Source organism: Neoarius graeffei, chromosome 2 (genome assembly GCF_027579695.1).
Source record: "Neoarius graeffei isolate fNeoGra1 chromosome 2, fNeoGra1.pri, whole genome shotgun sequence".
NCBI lineage: Eukaryota > Metazoa > Chordata > Actinopteri > Siluriformes > Ariidae > Neoarius > Neoarius graeffei.
The window spans coordinates 20,511,577-20,528,517 of NC_083570.1; the positions used below are offsets into that span (position 1 = coordinate 20,511,577).

A 16,941-nucleotide genomic window follows, 5' to 3' on the forward strand; every position below is an offset into this window, starting at 1 on the left:
GCCTGCTTGTCTGTCTATCTATCTGTCTGCCCGCTTGTCTGTCTATCTGCCTGCCTATCTATCTATCTATCTATCTATCTATCTATCTATCTATCTATCTATCTATCTATCTATCTATCTATCTATCTATCTGTAACCCCTTTTTAGCGGGTGCTAGTGCACTCAGTAAGAGCTAAAATGAATTACACTAAATATTAATAAACAATGGCGCAACAGGATTCCTAAATTCTCAGCGGTGGAATGGTGAGCTGGCTGAAACTCCTGATACCACAAGTATAATTAATAATTATTATTTTTATAACTGTGTAGTTGAAGGTGAAGAATATAAATGTGAATAAAGTAATAACAATTGCAAATTTAGTAGCTCGGTGCCTCCACTGGGGAAATACTACACTTACTTTGAAGCTAGTGCAGGACGTATCTCCTCAGAATGTTCATACAAATAAATGTGTAAAAGTGAGTGTAACGCTAACCAAACTACCTAAACACCAGTCAGTTGTGAGAAGGTAAATGATCTGCCAAGACCCAACATGTGAATTGAAATACAGTAGTACAAAATTTATTGAATAATAAAACAACTCAACTAAGAAAAAAAAAATAAATAAAGGGAGAGAGAGAGAGAGAGAGAGAGAGAGAGAGAGAGAGAGAGCGCAAGCTAGAAAAAGTGACACAAAGTTTATAATTTACGTGGGCTACGTTTACAACTTAGAGAACCGTAGTTGTGATAAACATTTACTATAAAAACAAATGATCACTCGTATAAACCCTTCCGATCAACCCCAAACATCAGAAAACAGACACAAAACAAAACAGCGCGCAGTTGGGGCCCTTACGATGGTGCACTTGATGGCAGCTCCCTGAGCCGCAGGCAACACAGCAACCGCTGCGCTGCCCAGCAAGAACCACAGGTCCAAACCAGAGCCAAACGTTAACGCGCACGGGCGCGCATGTGTGTGTATGTCAGTGTAAGTGTAATCACGAACCAGCATCAGCAGTTGCTCGCCGAACAGCCACTCGGTCCCGCACCGAGTCCTCCACAGCAAGCGGGTGGCGAGGAGAGGGGGGGGTTCCCCGATGGGGCCCAGCAGCAGATGGCCACACGAGAAGGGGGGTGGGTTGGCTAAGAGCTAGCTCCGACGAACAACAGTCCACGTTGCGAGCCGACCACCAACCACACCGCGCACACTCCGACGCAATGTCCCTTCTGTCCCGTTTGTTCTCGATGTCCGTTATAAACAGTCCCTCCACGACTCAATAAAAAAAGACAAAAAAAAAAACACAGACCACAAAACGCGCCCGTCTCTCTCCACTGTCCAAACGGCTCCGCTCGCCTCTCTCTCTCACGAGGTGATCCAATGTTCCCGCCCTGGAATGTTCGAGTACCGCCTAGTTCGCGGGAAAACATATTTATCGCTCTACCATTGGGTATCACGGAATTTCAAAAAAACATACATCAACAATACATGGGATTGGACAATACAGATCAGAACATTTAAACATTGAAAACTGATGACGCCACAAGGCATCACGGTAAATGGAGTCAACCAGGCACTACAATGCAATACAAAAAAAATGGCTGATATCCCAATGAACAGTATCAATGACCTTATTTTAGAGGTCCTTACATTCTCCCCCCACCAAGAAAACAGCATGCCCCCATGCTGGGTCACACGCATCAGAAAGTGAACAGGAAAGTAGAGATAGAGAAAAAAAACAATAAAGAAATTACCAAGACAAAACAAACACACCAAAACAAACAGAGACTAGTGCTTAAAACTAGCAATGGGTGCATTGGCAGTTGTGCATGGGACTAGAAACGGCATGTGTGTGCATGTGCTACAAAGAGCCTGTGGAGAACACCACCAGGCATGAGAAAACCGGTGTGGTGTAGCTATGCGTTTGCTCTGCACGCCCAGCTGGCCATAAGTCAAGCGATTAGTAGGCTTCCTATCCCTATGTGACCTACGTACGGCGAGGGGTACTGAGTCTGAGGCAGCTACCAAGGGAACATTAGGAGAGCTACCCTCCCGGTCTGCAGCTACCAAGTCTTCAGCTACTTCAGAGGGCCTATATGGAGGGACAGGGAGTGCAGTGTTGGGTGGAGCTAACGTTACATCACTCGGTGCGTGTACTAACCTGGGGCTTCTAACAGCGGTGGAGACACATGGCGCAGCAGAATCTGGTACCCATCTAGCAGGCAGAGGAGCGTGTTGCACAGCATCCTCAGCATAACAACCATATTCTGAATCAGAATCTGACCCACTAAACTGTGCACAGACCACAGGGGGCAACACCTCAGAGACACCAGTTCTAGTCTTCTCCTTTGCTGATCTACGCTTCACAGCCCTTGGGCCACGGGCTGGAGCGGCGGCGACCACAGGACCTAGTCTTACCTCCTGTCCCAAAGGCAAGATATGGTTACGGTGCATCACCTTGACTGGGCCGTTACCATCAACAGGCTTGAGTCTGTACACTGGAAGATCAGACAATTGACTGTCTACCACGTAAAGGCAGGAATTCCACCTGTCAGCCAACTTCTGCTTCCCTTTTAGGCCCAGGTTTCTAATCAAAACCCGATCCCCCAAACTCAGGTTATGATAGCGCACTTTCTGGTCATACCTTGTCTTATTGCCCTCATTCATCCTACTCGCGGAGGCACGGGCTAACTGATAAGCAGCCTGCAACTCCTCCTTCAGCTGTGTCACATATTTCAAATGTGAGGAGAACGAAGAGTTATCTGCCGACACTCCAAAGCACATGTCAACAGGAAGACGAGCCTCACGACCAAACATCAGGAAGTAGGGTGAGTATCCCGTTGCCTCATTTGGAGTGCAATTGTAGGCATGCACCAAATGCGAAATATGCTCACTCCATTTGGACTTTTGGTGGGACTCAAGAGTGCCGAGCATATCCAACAGCGTCCTGTTGAATCGCTCTGGCTGAGGATCACCTTGTGGGTGGTAAGGAGACGTTCTTGACTTCCTAACCCCCAACATGGCCAACATCTCTGAAATCAAGCGACTCTCAAAGTCCCTTCCCTGGTCAGAGTGTATTCGGGTGGGCAAACCGTAATGAATGAAATACTTTTCCCACAGTGTCCTTGCCACCGTAACTGCGGTCTGGTCCCTAGTGGGAAAAGCTTGGGCGTAGCGTGTGAAATGGTCAGTGATAACCAACACATTGCAAACATTTCGAGAGTCAGGCTCAATCGAAAGAAAATCTATACACACCAGGTCCATGGGCCCTGAACTCTGAATGTGGGAAAGAGGGGCAGCTCGTTGAGGTAATGTCTTCCTCTTGATACAGCGCTCACAAGTCTTACAGTATTTCTCTACGTCAAGCTTCATTCTGGGCCAATAAAACCTGTCGCGGACTAAACTGTACGACCTGTCGAACCCCAAATGGCCACTGTCATCATGTAGCAACTTACACACAAGACCCCGAAGTTCCTTAGGCAACACCAGCTGTCTAACATGCCTGTCACTCAGCTTAATTGTCCTGTATAGTAGACCCTTATCAACAGAGAATTTTGCCCACTCCTTTTTCAGGACCTTAATGTTGGGATGGCTGTTCAGGATGCTACTAGCAGGCTTCTTCAGGCTCACAGCATGCCAAACTTCTCCCAGAACTGGATCACTCTTCTGAGCCTCTTGAAGCTCACCAGGACTGAAAGTAGGCAGTCCGTCAGGTGCTACCGCTGCAACATGACAGAAAGCAGTCGGAACAGCAGACTCGTGGCTACAAATCTGATCAGCCACACAAGAAAAAGAAGAACCTGTTCTCTGCGTGGCCACTACCTGACAGATAGCTCGAACACCGGGAGCCGGAATCTCTTGCCACTCATCATCAGGAGACAGACTGATGTGAGGGCGTCGTGAGAGCGCGTCAGCATCCACGTTTCTCCGACCAGGCCTGTACTTCAAGCTGAAGTCGTAAGTGGACAAAGCGGACAACCAACGATGACCAGTGGCATCTAGCTTTGCAGACTTGGTGATGTAGGTCAGCGGGTTGTTGTCAGTCCTGACCTCAAAAGTGGCGCCATAAAGGTAGTCATGCAGCCTGTCAACAATTGCCCACTTCAAAGCAAGAAATTCCAACTTGTGAGCAGGATAATTCCTCTCAGAAGGAGACAGGCTGCGACTAATGAAAGCTACCGGGCGCAAACTCCCATCAGTCTCCTGATACAGAACACCACCAAGACCATCCAGACTGGCATCCACATGCAATACATATGACTTCTGGGGATCTGCAAAAGCGAGAACAGGCGCTTGAGTCAACCTCTGCTTCAGCTCCAGAAAAGCAGACTCGCACTGATCACTCCATCGAGGACCAAAGGGCTCAGAGGGCCGAAAGAACGGTTTCGGGTCAGCGGCTTGTGAACTCAAAGTCTTCTTCCTGTGAGACTGACAACCCTGAAGCAGTTCATTCAGAGGACGACACAAAGTTGAAAAACCCTTCACAAACCTACGATAATAGCCGCAGAAACCCAAAAATGACCGGAGCTCCGTAACGGTCTGAGGTCGAGGCCAAGACACGACAGCTTCTATCTTAGAGGGGTCAGTGGCTATACCGTCCTGTGAAACTATGTGCCCAACATAGTTCACAGACGTTCTCCCAAACTGACACTTGTCCAAAGACAGCTTGAGGCCTTCAGCTTTCAGCCTGTCAAGAACCTTCAAGAGCCGCTCTTCATGCTCCTCCAGTGTACGCCCAAAAACGATCAGGTCATCCAAGTACACGAGAACTTCAAGAAAATTCATGTCTCCGACTGTCCGCTCCATGACTCTCTGGAAGGTGGCAGGGGCACCACAGATTCCCTGAGGCATGCGCTCAAACTGATAGAACCCCAATGGACAGATAAAAGCAGTCTTCTCTTTGTCAGCCTCACTCATAGGAATCTGGTAGTAGCCACTTCTCAAGTCCAGCACAGAGAACCACTTACTACCAGAGAGACAATGGAGGGCGTCCTCGATCCTGGGAACTGTGTACTGGTCTGGGATTGTGCGCTGGTTAAGCGTCCTATAATCAACACACATCCTGACCTTACCAGACTTCTTACGCACTACAACAATGGGAGAAGCATAAGGACTCCGAGATTCTGAAATGATGTCATGCTTCTGGAGCTCTAGCAAATGCTGACGCACGTCCTCCAAATCAGCTGGAGCCAAACGCCGTGAACGCTCTCGAAAAGGTCGTGAATCATTCAACCTTATGTCATGCTGTGTGCTTTTCGAGCAACCAACATCCCACTCACTGCAAGAGAACACTTCCTTCCTCAGCAACATTTTCTCACAGAGACGCTGTCTTGCCTCCTCTGGCATAGAAGAAGTGCCAAAATCAAAAAAGGCAGAAGAAAATGAACTGGTGTCTGCAGAACTACAAGTGGATGGAATCTGTGGCACCACGTCAACTGGAAAAATGTGAGCAAGGGGACTGCCTCTCTTCACAAGGACATCGCGAGAAGACACATTCCTCACATTAACAGTAATTCGACGGCATGATACAGCAGAGACAGGATGAACTTCAGGCCGAACCTCGAGCTCAGGAACAGACGCGTCATCAGCACTAACAGGCTGGTCAATAAGCACCACGGAGTCATTGAGCTCGCCTGGGAACTTAGGTAGCCCTGAAAGCTGCAGCTCCTGCCCAGGCTTTAAAAGAATAGGTTTAGCTCTGGTGAACCACACGGTGCCATGCTTATCCACATCCTCAGGCAACACACTGGTGTGCTTAATGGACTCAAAAGCCTCTTTGATAACAGGATGTATGGTCAGTGCATTCAAGAATCCGTCACCAGCCTGTTCGCGACAGGAGTGGAACAATCTCCTCACTAAATGAGTGTTCGTGCCGACCAAAATGGCTATACCTTCGTTTGCCTGCGGGTCAGGACACACAAGGGCTAAAGCGTCCACTACCTGAGGTACACCTGTGACAGCCTCCGTGAACTCCAATCTGAGCGGTAAGTAGCCATCATATGGGTATTTGTGAGAGCTCAGACCCCATATTTCAAGATTCGTCACCGGCTGCAGTGGCAAGTGTTTCAGATATGCATTGTAAAAACTTCGATACAAGATGGTGACTTGAGAACCACTATCAAGTAGAGCTTTGGCATAAACACCCTCTATCTGCACGGGTACCTCAGCCGAGGGCCCCACTAACCCAGATGGCAGTTGTGATTGGCTGACACTGATTGGAGGTGAACAATGAGCAGAACGGGTTTTGCGTGACGGGGCTCGGTGCCGTTCCTTCACTGAGCTCCGGGAGAGTTTCCCTGCTGCTTGACCCTCTTCAGCAGCTTCTGATTCACTAACCGCAAGTTCTCATGACGCGTGCACTCACGAGTGGTGTGGCCATCTTCACCACACTTATAGCAGAAAATGCCAGGAACAGGAGTGGGTGCTGTAGATTTCGGCAAGCTTGAAGGAACAGTTCTTGTGGAAAAAGCTGGGGCAGTGGTCTCCGTGCTCTGGCTTGCGCTACATGGTCTGACTGGAGTAGCAGGGGCTACAGTGACAGCAGTCAAAAGTTTCGACACCAAAGATGACAGCTCCTTGACCTCTTTCCTCAGACTATCCACCTCCGATGCCACTGGGCTCACTGGCACATGGGGAAGAGCAACAGCAGCTGTCACGGGCACTGGAGGAAAAACAGTGGTTACGGGTGCCTGTGGAGTAACAGCAGAGGAAACAGAAACTTTCGCACTCTCTCTCGCACTAACCCAGTGTTCTTCCTCCCTCACACTTCGCATCAACTCTGAAAAAGAAGGCGGAGCTTGCAGAGTGTGCAGAAGTCGCACACGTAAAGCCACAATGTCAGTGGTGAGAGCACCTTTGAACAGCTGCTCAAGACGAGCACGATTTAGGCCGGCAGCGTCAATCCCCCCTCTCAGAAGAGCGCGGTGAAGAAGCTTATCTAAGCGGTACAAGAAAGCTGAAAGCTTCTCTCCGTCGTCCTGAAAGGTATGGCGAAACAAGGCCATAAGATCAGCTCCACACTCCGTAGAACCATAAGTAGTGTCAAGAGCAGCGAGATAATCAGTAGCGGTAGCTGACGGACTACTGACTTTTAAGAATCTTACTATGTCTGCAGCAGGCCCACGCAAACTCTCAACGATGCGCTGTCGCTTCGCTGAGTCACTGCACTGCCACTCAGTGACCATCTGTGTAGCCTGCTCCATCCAAGCCTCATACTCTTCCTCACCAGCAGGAACAGGACGAAGGCCAGAGAACAGCCTCAGCTTTCTATACCCAGGCGCATCAACAGATGCCTGGCTACAGCGATCAACAAGCTGACCGATGGCATGCACAAGCTCAAAACTGACATCAGGTTTAGGAGGCTGTGGGCCCAGCACAGCCGCCTTAACATCACCCATGGACTTACCCTCTTGCTGCAGAAATGCTGACAGCTTGGCTTCAAAATCATCGCCTGCAGGAACAGAACTAGCAGTTATTAAGCTACTCACAACATGAACAGCCCAAGGACCTGCATCACCTACCACTCCCACTTCAGGAGGGACACAGCTCTGATCCAACTCAGCGGAAGTCTCCACTAAAATGTACAAGTGCCTACCAGTGCTGTCACTACGGCGACCACGTATCCGAGTCCGACCGAAGACTTTCACTGTACTGAGCACGCGGCTAACAACATCATTCGTAGCCTCCAGTGGCACTCTGCTAAGAAGAATAGCATGAGACAAGTCAACATTCTCTTCACGGCTCCACTCAACAGCCTGGTTAAGCTCCATGTTAAAAGCTGCACAGCAAATGGCAATAACTAGAGAAAAAAAACACTAAGCAAACACAGCTACCTACTTGTTTTGGTAAACAGGACAATCCCAGCGGTGCCTCCAAAATGTAACCCCTTTTTAGCGGGTGCTAGTGCACTCAGTAAGAGCTAAAATGAATTACACTAAATATTAATAAACAATGGCGCAACAGGATTCCTAAATTCTCAGCGGTGGAATGGTGAGCTGGCTGAAACTCCTGATACCACAAGTATAATTAATAATTATTATTTTTATAACTGTGTAGTTGAAGGTGAAGAATATAAATGTGAATAAAGTAATAACAATTGCAAATTTAGTAGCTCGGTGCCTCCACTGGGGAAATACTACACTTACTTTGAAGCTAGTGCAGGACGTATCTCCTCAGAATGTTCATACAAATAAATGTGTAAAAGTGAGTGTAACGCTAACCAAACTACCTAAACACCAGTCAGTTGTGAGAAGGTAAATGATCTGCCAAGACCCAACATGTGAATTGAAATACAGTAGTACAAAATTTATTGAATAATAAAACAACTCAACTAAGAAAAAAAAAATAAATAAAGGGAGAGAGAGAGAGAGAGAGAGAGAGAGAGAGAGCGCAAGCTAGAAAAAGTGACACAAAGTTTATAATTTACGTGGGCTACGTTTACAACTTAGAGAACCGTAGTTGTGATAAACATTTACTATAAAAACAAATGATCACTCGTATAAACCCTTCCGATCAACCCCAAACATCAGAAAACAGACACAAAACAAAACAGCGCGCAGTTGGGGCCCTTACGATGGTGCACTTGATGGCAGCTCCCTGAGCCGCAGGCAACACAGCAACCGCTGCGCTGCCCAGCAAGAACCACAGGTCCAAACCAGAGCCAAACGTTAACGCGCACGGGCGCGCATGTGTGTGTATGTCAGTGTAAGTGTAATCACGAACCAGCATCAGCAGTTGCTCGCCGAACAGCCACTCGGTCCCGCACCGAGTCCTCCACAGCAAGCGGGTGGCGAGGAGAGGGGGGGGTTCCCCGATGGGGCCCAGCAGCAGATGGCCACACGAGAAGGGGGGTGGGTTGGCTAAGAGCTAGCTCCGACGAACAACAGTCCACGTTGCGAGCCGACCACCAACCACACCGCGCACACTCCGACGCAATGTCCCTTCTGTCCCGTTTGTTCTCGATGTCCGTTATAAACAGTCCCTCCACGACTCAATAAAAAAAGACAAAAAAAAAAACACAGACCACAAAACGCGCCCGTCTCTCTCCACTGTCCAAACGGCTCCGCTCGCCTCTCTCTCTCACGAGGTGATCCAATGTTCCCGCCCTGGAATGTTCGAGTACCGCCTAGTTCGCGGGAAAACATATTTATCGCTCTACCATTGGGTATCACGGAATTTCAAAAAAACATACATCAACAATACATGGGATTGGACAATACAGATCAGAACATTTAAACATTGAAAACTGATGACGCCACAAGGCATCACGGTAAATGGAGTCAACCAGGCACTACAATGCAATACAAAAAAAATGGCTGATATCCCAATGAACAGTATCAATGACCTTATTTTAGAGGTCCTTACATATCTATCTATCTATCTACAGTGGTGCTTGAAAGTTTGTGAACCCTTTAGAATTTTCTATATTTCTGCATAAATATGACCTAAAACATCATCAGATTTTCACACAAGTCCTAAAAGTAGATAAAGAGAACCCAGTTAAACAAATGAGACAAAAATATTATACTTGGTCATTTATTTATTGAGGAAAATGATCTAATATTACATATCTGTGAGTGGCAAAAGTATGTGACCCTTTGCTTTCAGTGTCTGGTGTGACCCCCTTGTGCAGCAATAACTGCAACTAAACGTTTGCGGTAACTGTTGATCAGTCCTGCACACCGGCTTGGAGGAATTTTAGCCCATTCCTCCGTACAGAACAGCTTCAGCTCTGGGATGTTGGTGGGTTTCCTCACATGAACTGCTCGCTTCAGGCCCTTCCACAACATTCTGATTGGATTAAGGTCAGGACTTTGACTTGGCCATTCCAAAACATTTAACTTAATTCAGAATTCATTGTTCCATCAAGCTGTCCTGGCCCAGATGCAGCAAAACAGGCCCAAACCATGATACTATCACCACCATGTTTCACAGATGGGATAAGGTTCTTATGCTGGAATGCAATGTTTTCCTTTCTCCAAACATAACGCTTCTCATTTAAACCAAAAAGTTCTAATTTGGTCTCATCCGTCCACAAAACATTTTTCCTATAGCCTTCTGGCTTGTCAACGTGATTTTTAGCAGACTGCAGATGAGCAGCAATGTTCTTTTTGGAGAGCAGTGGCTTTCTCCTTGCAACCCTACCATGCACACCATTGTTGTTCAGTGTTCTCCTGATGGTGGACCCATGAACATTAACATTAGCCAATTTGAGAGAGGCCTTCAGTTGCTTAGAAATTGCCCTGGGGTCCTTTGTGACCTCACCGACTGTTACACGCCTTGCTCTTGGAGTGATCTTTGTTGGTTGACCACTCCTGGGGAGGGTAACAATGGTCTTGAATTTCCTCCATTTGTACACAATCTGTCTGACTGTGGATTGGTGGAGTCCAAACACTTTAGAGATGGTTTTGTAACCTTTTCCAGCCTGATGAGCATCAACAACACTTTTTCTGAGGTCCTCATAAAAATCTCCTTTGTTCGTGCCATGATACACTTCCACAAACATGTGTTGTGAAGATCAGACTTTGATAGATCCCTGTTCTTTAAATAAAACAGGGTGCCCACTCACACCTGATTGTCATCCCATTGATTGTAAACATCTGACTCTAATTTCAATTTCAAATTAACTGCTAATCCTAGAGGTTCACATACTTTTGCCACTCACAGATATGTAATATTGGATCATTTTCCTCAATAAATAAATGACCAAGTATAATATTTTTGTCTCATTTGTTTAACTGGGTTCTCTTTATCTACTTTTAGGACTTGTGTGAAAATCTGATGATGTTTTAGGTCATATTTATGCAGAAATATAGAAAATTCTAAAGGGTTCACAAACTTTCAAGCACCACTGTATCTGCCCGCTTGTCTGTCTGTCTGTCTAACCATCTGCCTGCCTGTCTGTCTATCTGCCTGCTTGTCTGTCTGTCTGTCTGTCTATCTATCCATCTGTCTGCCCGCTTGCCTGTCTGTCTGTCTAACCATCTGCCTGCCTGTTTATCTATCTATCTATCTATCTATCTATCTATCTATCTATCTATCTATCTATCTATCTATCTGCCCGCTTGTCTGTCTGTCTGTCTGTCTGTCTGTCCAACCATCTGTCTGCTTGTCTGTCTGTCTGTCTGTCTATCTATCTATCGATCTGTCTGCCCACTTGTCTGTCTGTCTGTCTAACCATCTGCCTGCCTGTTTGTCTGTCTATCTGCCTGTCTGTCTATCTATCTATCTATCTATCTATCTATCTATCTATCTATCTATCTATCTATCTATCTATCTATCTGACTGACAAACTATCTGCCTGCTTGTCTATCTTTCTGTCTGTCTATCTGTCTGGTTGTCGATTCTACTATCTGTCTGTCCATCTATCTGCCTGCTTGTCTGTCTGTCTAACCATCTGTCTGCTTGTCTGTCTGTCTATCTATCTATCGATCTGTCTGCCCACTTGTCTGTCTGTCTGTCTAACCATCTGCCTGCCTGTTTGTCTGTCTATCTGCCTGTCTATCTATCTAACTATCTGACTGACAAACTATCTGCCTGGTTATCTATCTTTCTGTCTGTCTATCTGTCTGGTTGTCGATTCTACTATCTGTCTGTCCATCTGCCTGCCTGCTTGTCTGTCCTTCTATCTAGAAATCATACAGAGAGAGAGAGAGAGAGAGAGAGAGACTCCAGGCTTCAGCTGCTATTCAGTTGTACTGTTAACTGTAATAAAGCTTTATTAAATTGAGCTGAAGAGACCTGGCAGCCATTCGCCGTATAATACACAAGATATTACGAGGAACAGTGTGTGATGCTGAATGTGTGTGTCTCAGCAACTCCAAGTAAGAAACAACATGCATTGAACACTGTGTTTCTGAATACAGAGAAAGAAAAAAAGAGGGAGAGATATCTTTCTCTTTCTTCCTCTCTGTCCTTCACACACGCTTTGATCAGTTCTATATATACACACACGCACGCACGCACATTGCTGGTGTGGTCAGAAGCTTGGCTGAGTCACCTGTCACAAGCTCATTCATATTTTAAACAGTGAGGGCTACAGAGAGAGAGAGAGAGAGAGAGAGAGAGAGAGGAGAGAAAGTGCACTTTCGTTCAATGTAGAAATCAAGCCCTTTGACAATTAACTTTTTTCAGCTGCCTTACAAGCACTGTTATTAACCTATAAAAGAGAACACCGTGTGCTCAGCCTCCATTTTCTCTCTGTTGAGCAGTCGACTTGCATAACCGAACCGGAGCAGACGACGGAGGTCAAAAGGCGAAAAGTAGGTGCCGAAGAAGAAAAAATTACAAAAGCCAGAGAAGGAAGAAAGGAGCAGTGAAAGCGAGAAGAAGAATCACACTCTTGCTGTTAGACAGAGAGTCAGCGCTGGTGTTTCCTGCTACCTGCAGCTCAATGCCACCTGATCCCCTGAGCCACTTATAGCCTCACTGAAGCCTAGTGAGCAACCCACTAACCCTGCTCTCTCAGACAAAGAGATAGAGATAGAAAGAGAGAGAGAGAGCGCGAGGGGGGGAGATATTAGAAGAAAGAGCTTTTCATTACCAGACTAGTCAGTGCAACTGCTAGGGTGCTGCTTTGTTTTCCTGATACATCTCAGATAAATCAACTCATGTTTCAACACAGCCTCGGTCTGAGTTGATATCATTTCTTCAGTTGGAAGAAAGGATATTTTACTTTAACCCCAGAACAATAATCTGTTTAGCTGTTTCAGAAAGCAACATAAAACTTTAAAGCAATTTTGTTCTTTATAAACAGGTTGTTTTTTTTTTGTCTCGCTGATGTGTGGCAGCCAGGGAAAAGCTTTCACATGGTCAAATTTTCCACTCCATACAGTTCTGAAAGCTACACGTGAACAGCGACTGTAATCTGTTTCTCTCTGGAGCATACTTTAGGCAGGTAGTGATTTGGCTCTGAGTTGACTTGAGGGCAAGAAATGAACCAAACGTGCCGTGTATTTCGGGTTGTGCGGAACATTTTTGAGAAATATGAGCTCCGCAAAAGGTTTGGACCAATGAACCAATGGATGTGACACATAAAATGTTTTGAACTAATGGAAGAGTATTGCTGCAACACCAGACAAAGAAAAATGGATCAGTATCACGTGATAATGTGAATTGTGTGTGTGTGTGTATATATATACTCACAGTGTTTTTCTGGCACACGACCTCCTGCAAAAGGAACACAAGGGACATGTGTGAGTTTCTAAGGCCCTCAGTGAGGCCAATAAAACTTTACAGCGTCTGCTCTAAATCCTTTATTTCATCTGAGTCCCGCTAATCTGCTCCCGGATGCATTAAGAGCTCATTAGTGTTCCCAGACAAATGAGCCCCGACATGCACACGATCACAAAATGCATCCCAATCATGGCAGGAATGCCATGCAGCCAGCATCCAGGTAACTCTTGAGCAACACCCTTCGATGCTTCGAAGAGAAATCTAACTTAGATGTTGGGTGTCCAGTTTTACATTCGAGCTACAATGCGATCATAGCTAACAAGTATTATTCGATCAACATTCACTGGATATGAGCAATCGCGCGCTCTGATTGGCTACTCTACTACTAGGCTATCAGCTCATATACCATGAGTAGAGAAAAACAAAATGGCCGAGCGTCTTGCTGAACCGACCGAGAACGAAATAAAAACTACTCGAAAACAACACCCCTAAAAATAAAAAAGCAACAAAATATGGAATGAAAGTATTTGATGGTAAGAACATATCTTTTTTTAAATTTTTCAATAATTATTATTATTATTATGGCATTTTTCACAAATTGCTCCTGTCATTTTGCATAAAGTTTTTATTGATCGAATTTGCAAAAAAATAAAAACAAAAATGCTCTGTTTCTCAAAATCCCATGAATGAGGATAGAATAAAACAGTCATTCCACTCAATCTCGTCGTACATGGCTTATAGCCAGCGCCTATCCGACTCAATTTCGTGGAATAACTGTTAAATGGAAGGAATGTCCAAATTTCCTCAATGTCTGTTTTTCCAGTATACATGTGATGTTAAACTTACTTTCTTTTTTTGTTGTTGTTGACAAATTATGGCAAGTAAAATATATGATTATGATGGTCCAGGATGGCTGCCACCATGGGCACAGATGTCTGTTAAACTTTGGGTGGGTAAAACTATTTTAATTTCTTGCAAATTATACAAGAAATTCATACAGGAAAGGGAATTGTATATCAATTTTAATTTTTCTGAACTGCCCCTTATGCAACTTCAGGGCACGGAGTAACACACTTGGAGGGAAGCGGTATCCGACTCTTCCGCTTACAGACTCTCATGATTGGCTCGAGTTGCTGTGATTGATAGGACAGGGACAATATGCCACTCCTCCCTCCCTGAGAGTACGGCCAATTTTGCTCTGTTGGATTTCCGGCTACAGATGGCTGTGGCATCATCGGGAGCCCTCAGCACACGTTTCTGTTCTGATACTGAATTTGTCTGAATATATTTATGGTTGAGATCAGTGTTGTAGTCAAGTCACTAAACCTCGAGTCCGAGTCCGGTCTCGAGTCCCCAGTGTTCAAGTCCAAGTCAAGTCCAAGTCGTTGAAAAAAATTTCGAGTCGAGTCCGAGAACAAGACTCCAAGCGCACCATTTGACGGTGGCTGTTTTAGCGCCATTAACATTAGTTTGTTCCTGAACATGATGTATGAACAGGTGAATGTGCTTCTCTTTATCAGGGAGTGCGAAGTATTCTGTCAGAGATGGTTGGGAGACGGATGTAAGTGCAGAAGGTGTGTTTATTAATCCAAGTGAAGACGGTAAACAATCCAGAATGGCAGGCAAAATCATAAAACGGTGAAACAGGCGATAGGTCCAGCGAGGCACAAACAGGCTCTCGTAGACTCGGCAGAATCAAAGACGAGAAACAAGAAATCAGGAAACCAAACAAGGAAATAAGGCTCGGTAATTTGTCAGCAACGCAACTCAATACTTCGCAAAGGAAGAGTGTTTTCACAGTTTTTATATGAGCATGCTGATTGCGCCTAAAAGGGCTGATGACACGAACATGACTCTATGCAATTTCTTAAATAAACTATACAACATGGCAAACATGTTAGAGTTCTGTTATAATTACGTGAAAAGAAGCTGTTGTTACGCGAATATCCAACTTTTAATTGCACAGCGCAAGAAAACTGGGTCCGTGGCTCGCGGCCATGTTGTGATGTCAGCGGAAGAACACGCTGCGGTTCACTGGCTGTTCTACTCTGGTTCTACTCAATGGAAATGGCGCATGAAAACGCCGGTGAACTCTCTAGTGCTAGCTCTTCCTCTTCTGGGAGTCTAGAATTGTGTTGATCTCTTCCGAATAGAATCTATGATAGCCTACCCTCTTTACCCTTTGCCTCGCGTTGCTAGGTGGCAGTTACATGAAAGCCGCAAACTTTCACAAGCAAATACATGACTGATATCACGCCGACTTTATGATTACATTTATGATTATCATGTAGAATCTATAGCTCTACGTACCTTTATCTTATGTCATTTCACAACACATGTTCTGACAGGAGGACTGTCTTTGGAGGAGTCGCCGGAACACTGTAGGCGGTGTTGCCAGATACTGTTCAAAACCCACCAAAATGCACTTGAAACCTCCCAACTGGGCGAGAAACCTCCCAATCTGGCAACACTGACTGTAAGCACTGCTGATGGTAGTAACACGTTTGTGCTGAACTGAACACCCAAGAGATTCTTTTAAGCTGGGAAGGGTGCCAAAACAATCCAAATCGAAGTGTTCAGAGCACAGGACGGATGTTGGTGAGTGCGCCTGACTTGCTTCACCCACTTCGCATGCACCTCGGGATCTCTGGGAAACTTGAATAAACTTGTAGGCTGGTGCGCGGAGCGCTGGGGGCAGGGTTCAGGCGCGCTGGCTGTCACAGGTGCACCTGAAGCCGTTTCATATTAATTGGCGGATGAAGGTGTCTCATAAATTGCAGTGTTTTTGTGTGGTCGTAGTATTTTGCTGAGTACTTGTATACTCATCCGATTACCTTCTGCTCACAGACTGTGATTTATTTAATTAAGCACGTAGCACTTTGCATCTGCTGTCTGGTTTGCCTGTTTATGTATTTTTTTTTATCTGGCTCTAATTATGTTTTTATTGATGACTTTGTAAAAATAAAATATTTTCTTAACTTTTATTCTCCTGTTTCCCTGATTTCCGTGTCACTAGTTGCCCATAGAACCTGTGGTGGCTTATAGCCACTGGTATAAATTGGGTCTCTTTACAAACTTACCCCATCCTTGTGGGTTTTGGAGCAAAAGCCAGCAACACAACGCGAAGGCATAATAACTATATATATATATATATATATATATATATATATATATATATATATGTATAATAATAATAATACACGGGCGCAGATAGAGGGTGGGACGGGTGGGATTCGTCCCACCCAGGTTTAAATTCACCTCGTTCGGTCCCCCCCACTTATAGGGAGGAAAAAACATCTATGCTGTCTTTCTTTGCATAAGGCAAACCTCACGGAAAAATCAAAAGACTAATTACCATTCGGTTTATTGAGGTGCACAGCAGTATATACATAGTTGCAACAACTCACATAAAACAAAACAAAGACTGATATTCGGTTGGTTGAGCTGCGCAGACTGCACAGGTTGCGAGCTCGAGCTTGGTTGCTATGGTTACCCACAACAAGTTTGACAGGCATATTGGGGTTGGGGTTGGTTTGCAGCTTTGTCCCCCCTAGTTTTTTGTCCCCCCCAGTTCAAAAAACGTATCTGTGCCCCTGTAATAATACTAATAATGACAAACTGAACACCTGTCGCATCAACAACAAACTTGTAAGTGAGGAGGAAGATTCTTTCGCTGATGTCATATAGCCCCTCCTCCTCTTTCGTCTCCTGGGTGCTGCAGCCCCATCAAATTTGCCCAAATAGCCGCGTTTTTTTATCATAACTTGTAAAATAGGCGCCTTCGTGAATTAAT

The 16,941-nt window shown here is 45.4% G+C and overlaps 1 protein-coding gene across 1 annotated transcript in view; it reads right to left on the minus strand.

Annotated features, from left to right (window-relative positions):
* map3k5 (mitogen-activated protein kinase kinase kinase 5) overlaps positions 1–16,941 on the minus strand; it is a 160,898-nt gene that overhangs the window by 91,727 nt on the left and 52,230 nt on the right. Inside the window, exon 3 of the mRNA XM_060913964.1 lies at positions 13,119–13,142. Coding sequence (XP_060769947.1) covers positions 13,119–13,142 — 24 coding nt within the window. The remainder of the gene's footprint in view (positions 1–13,118; positions 13,143–16,941) is intronic.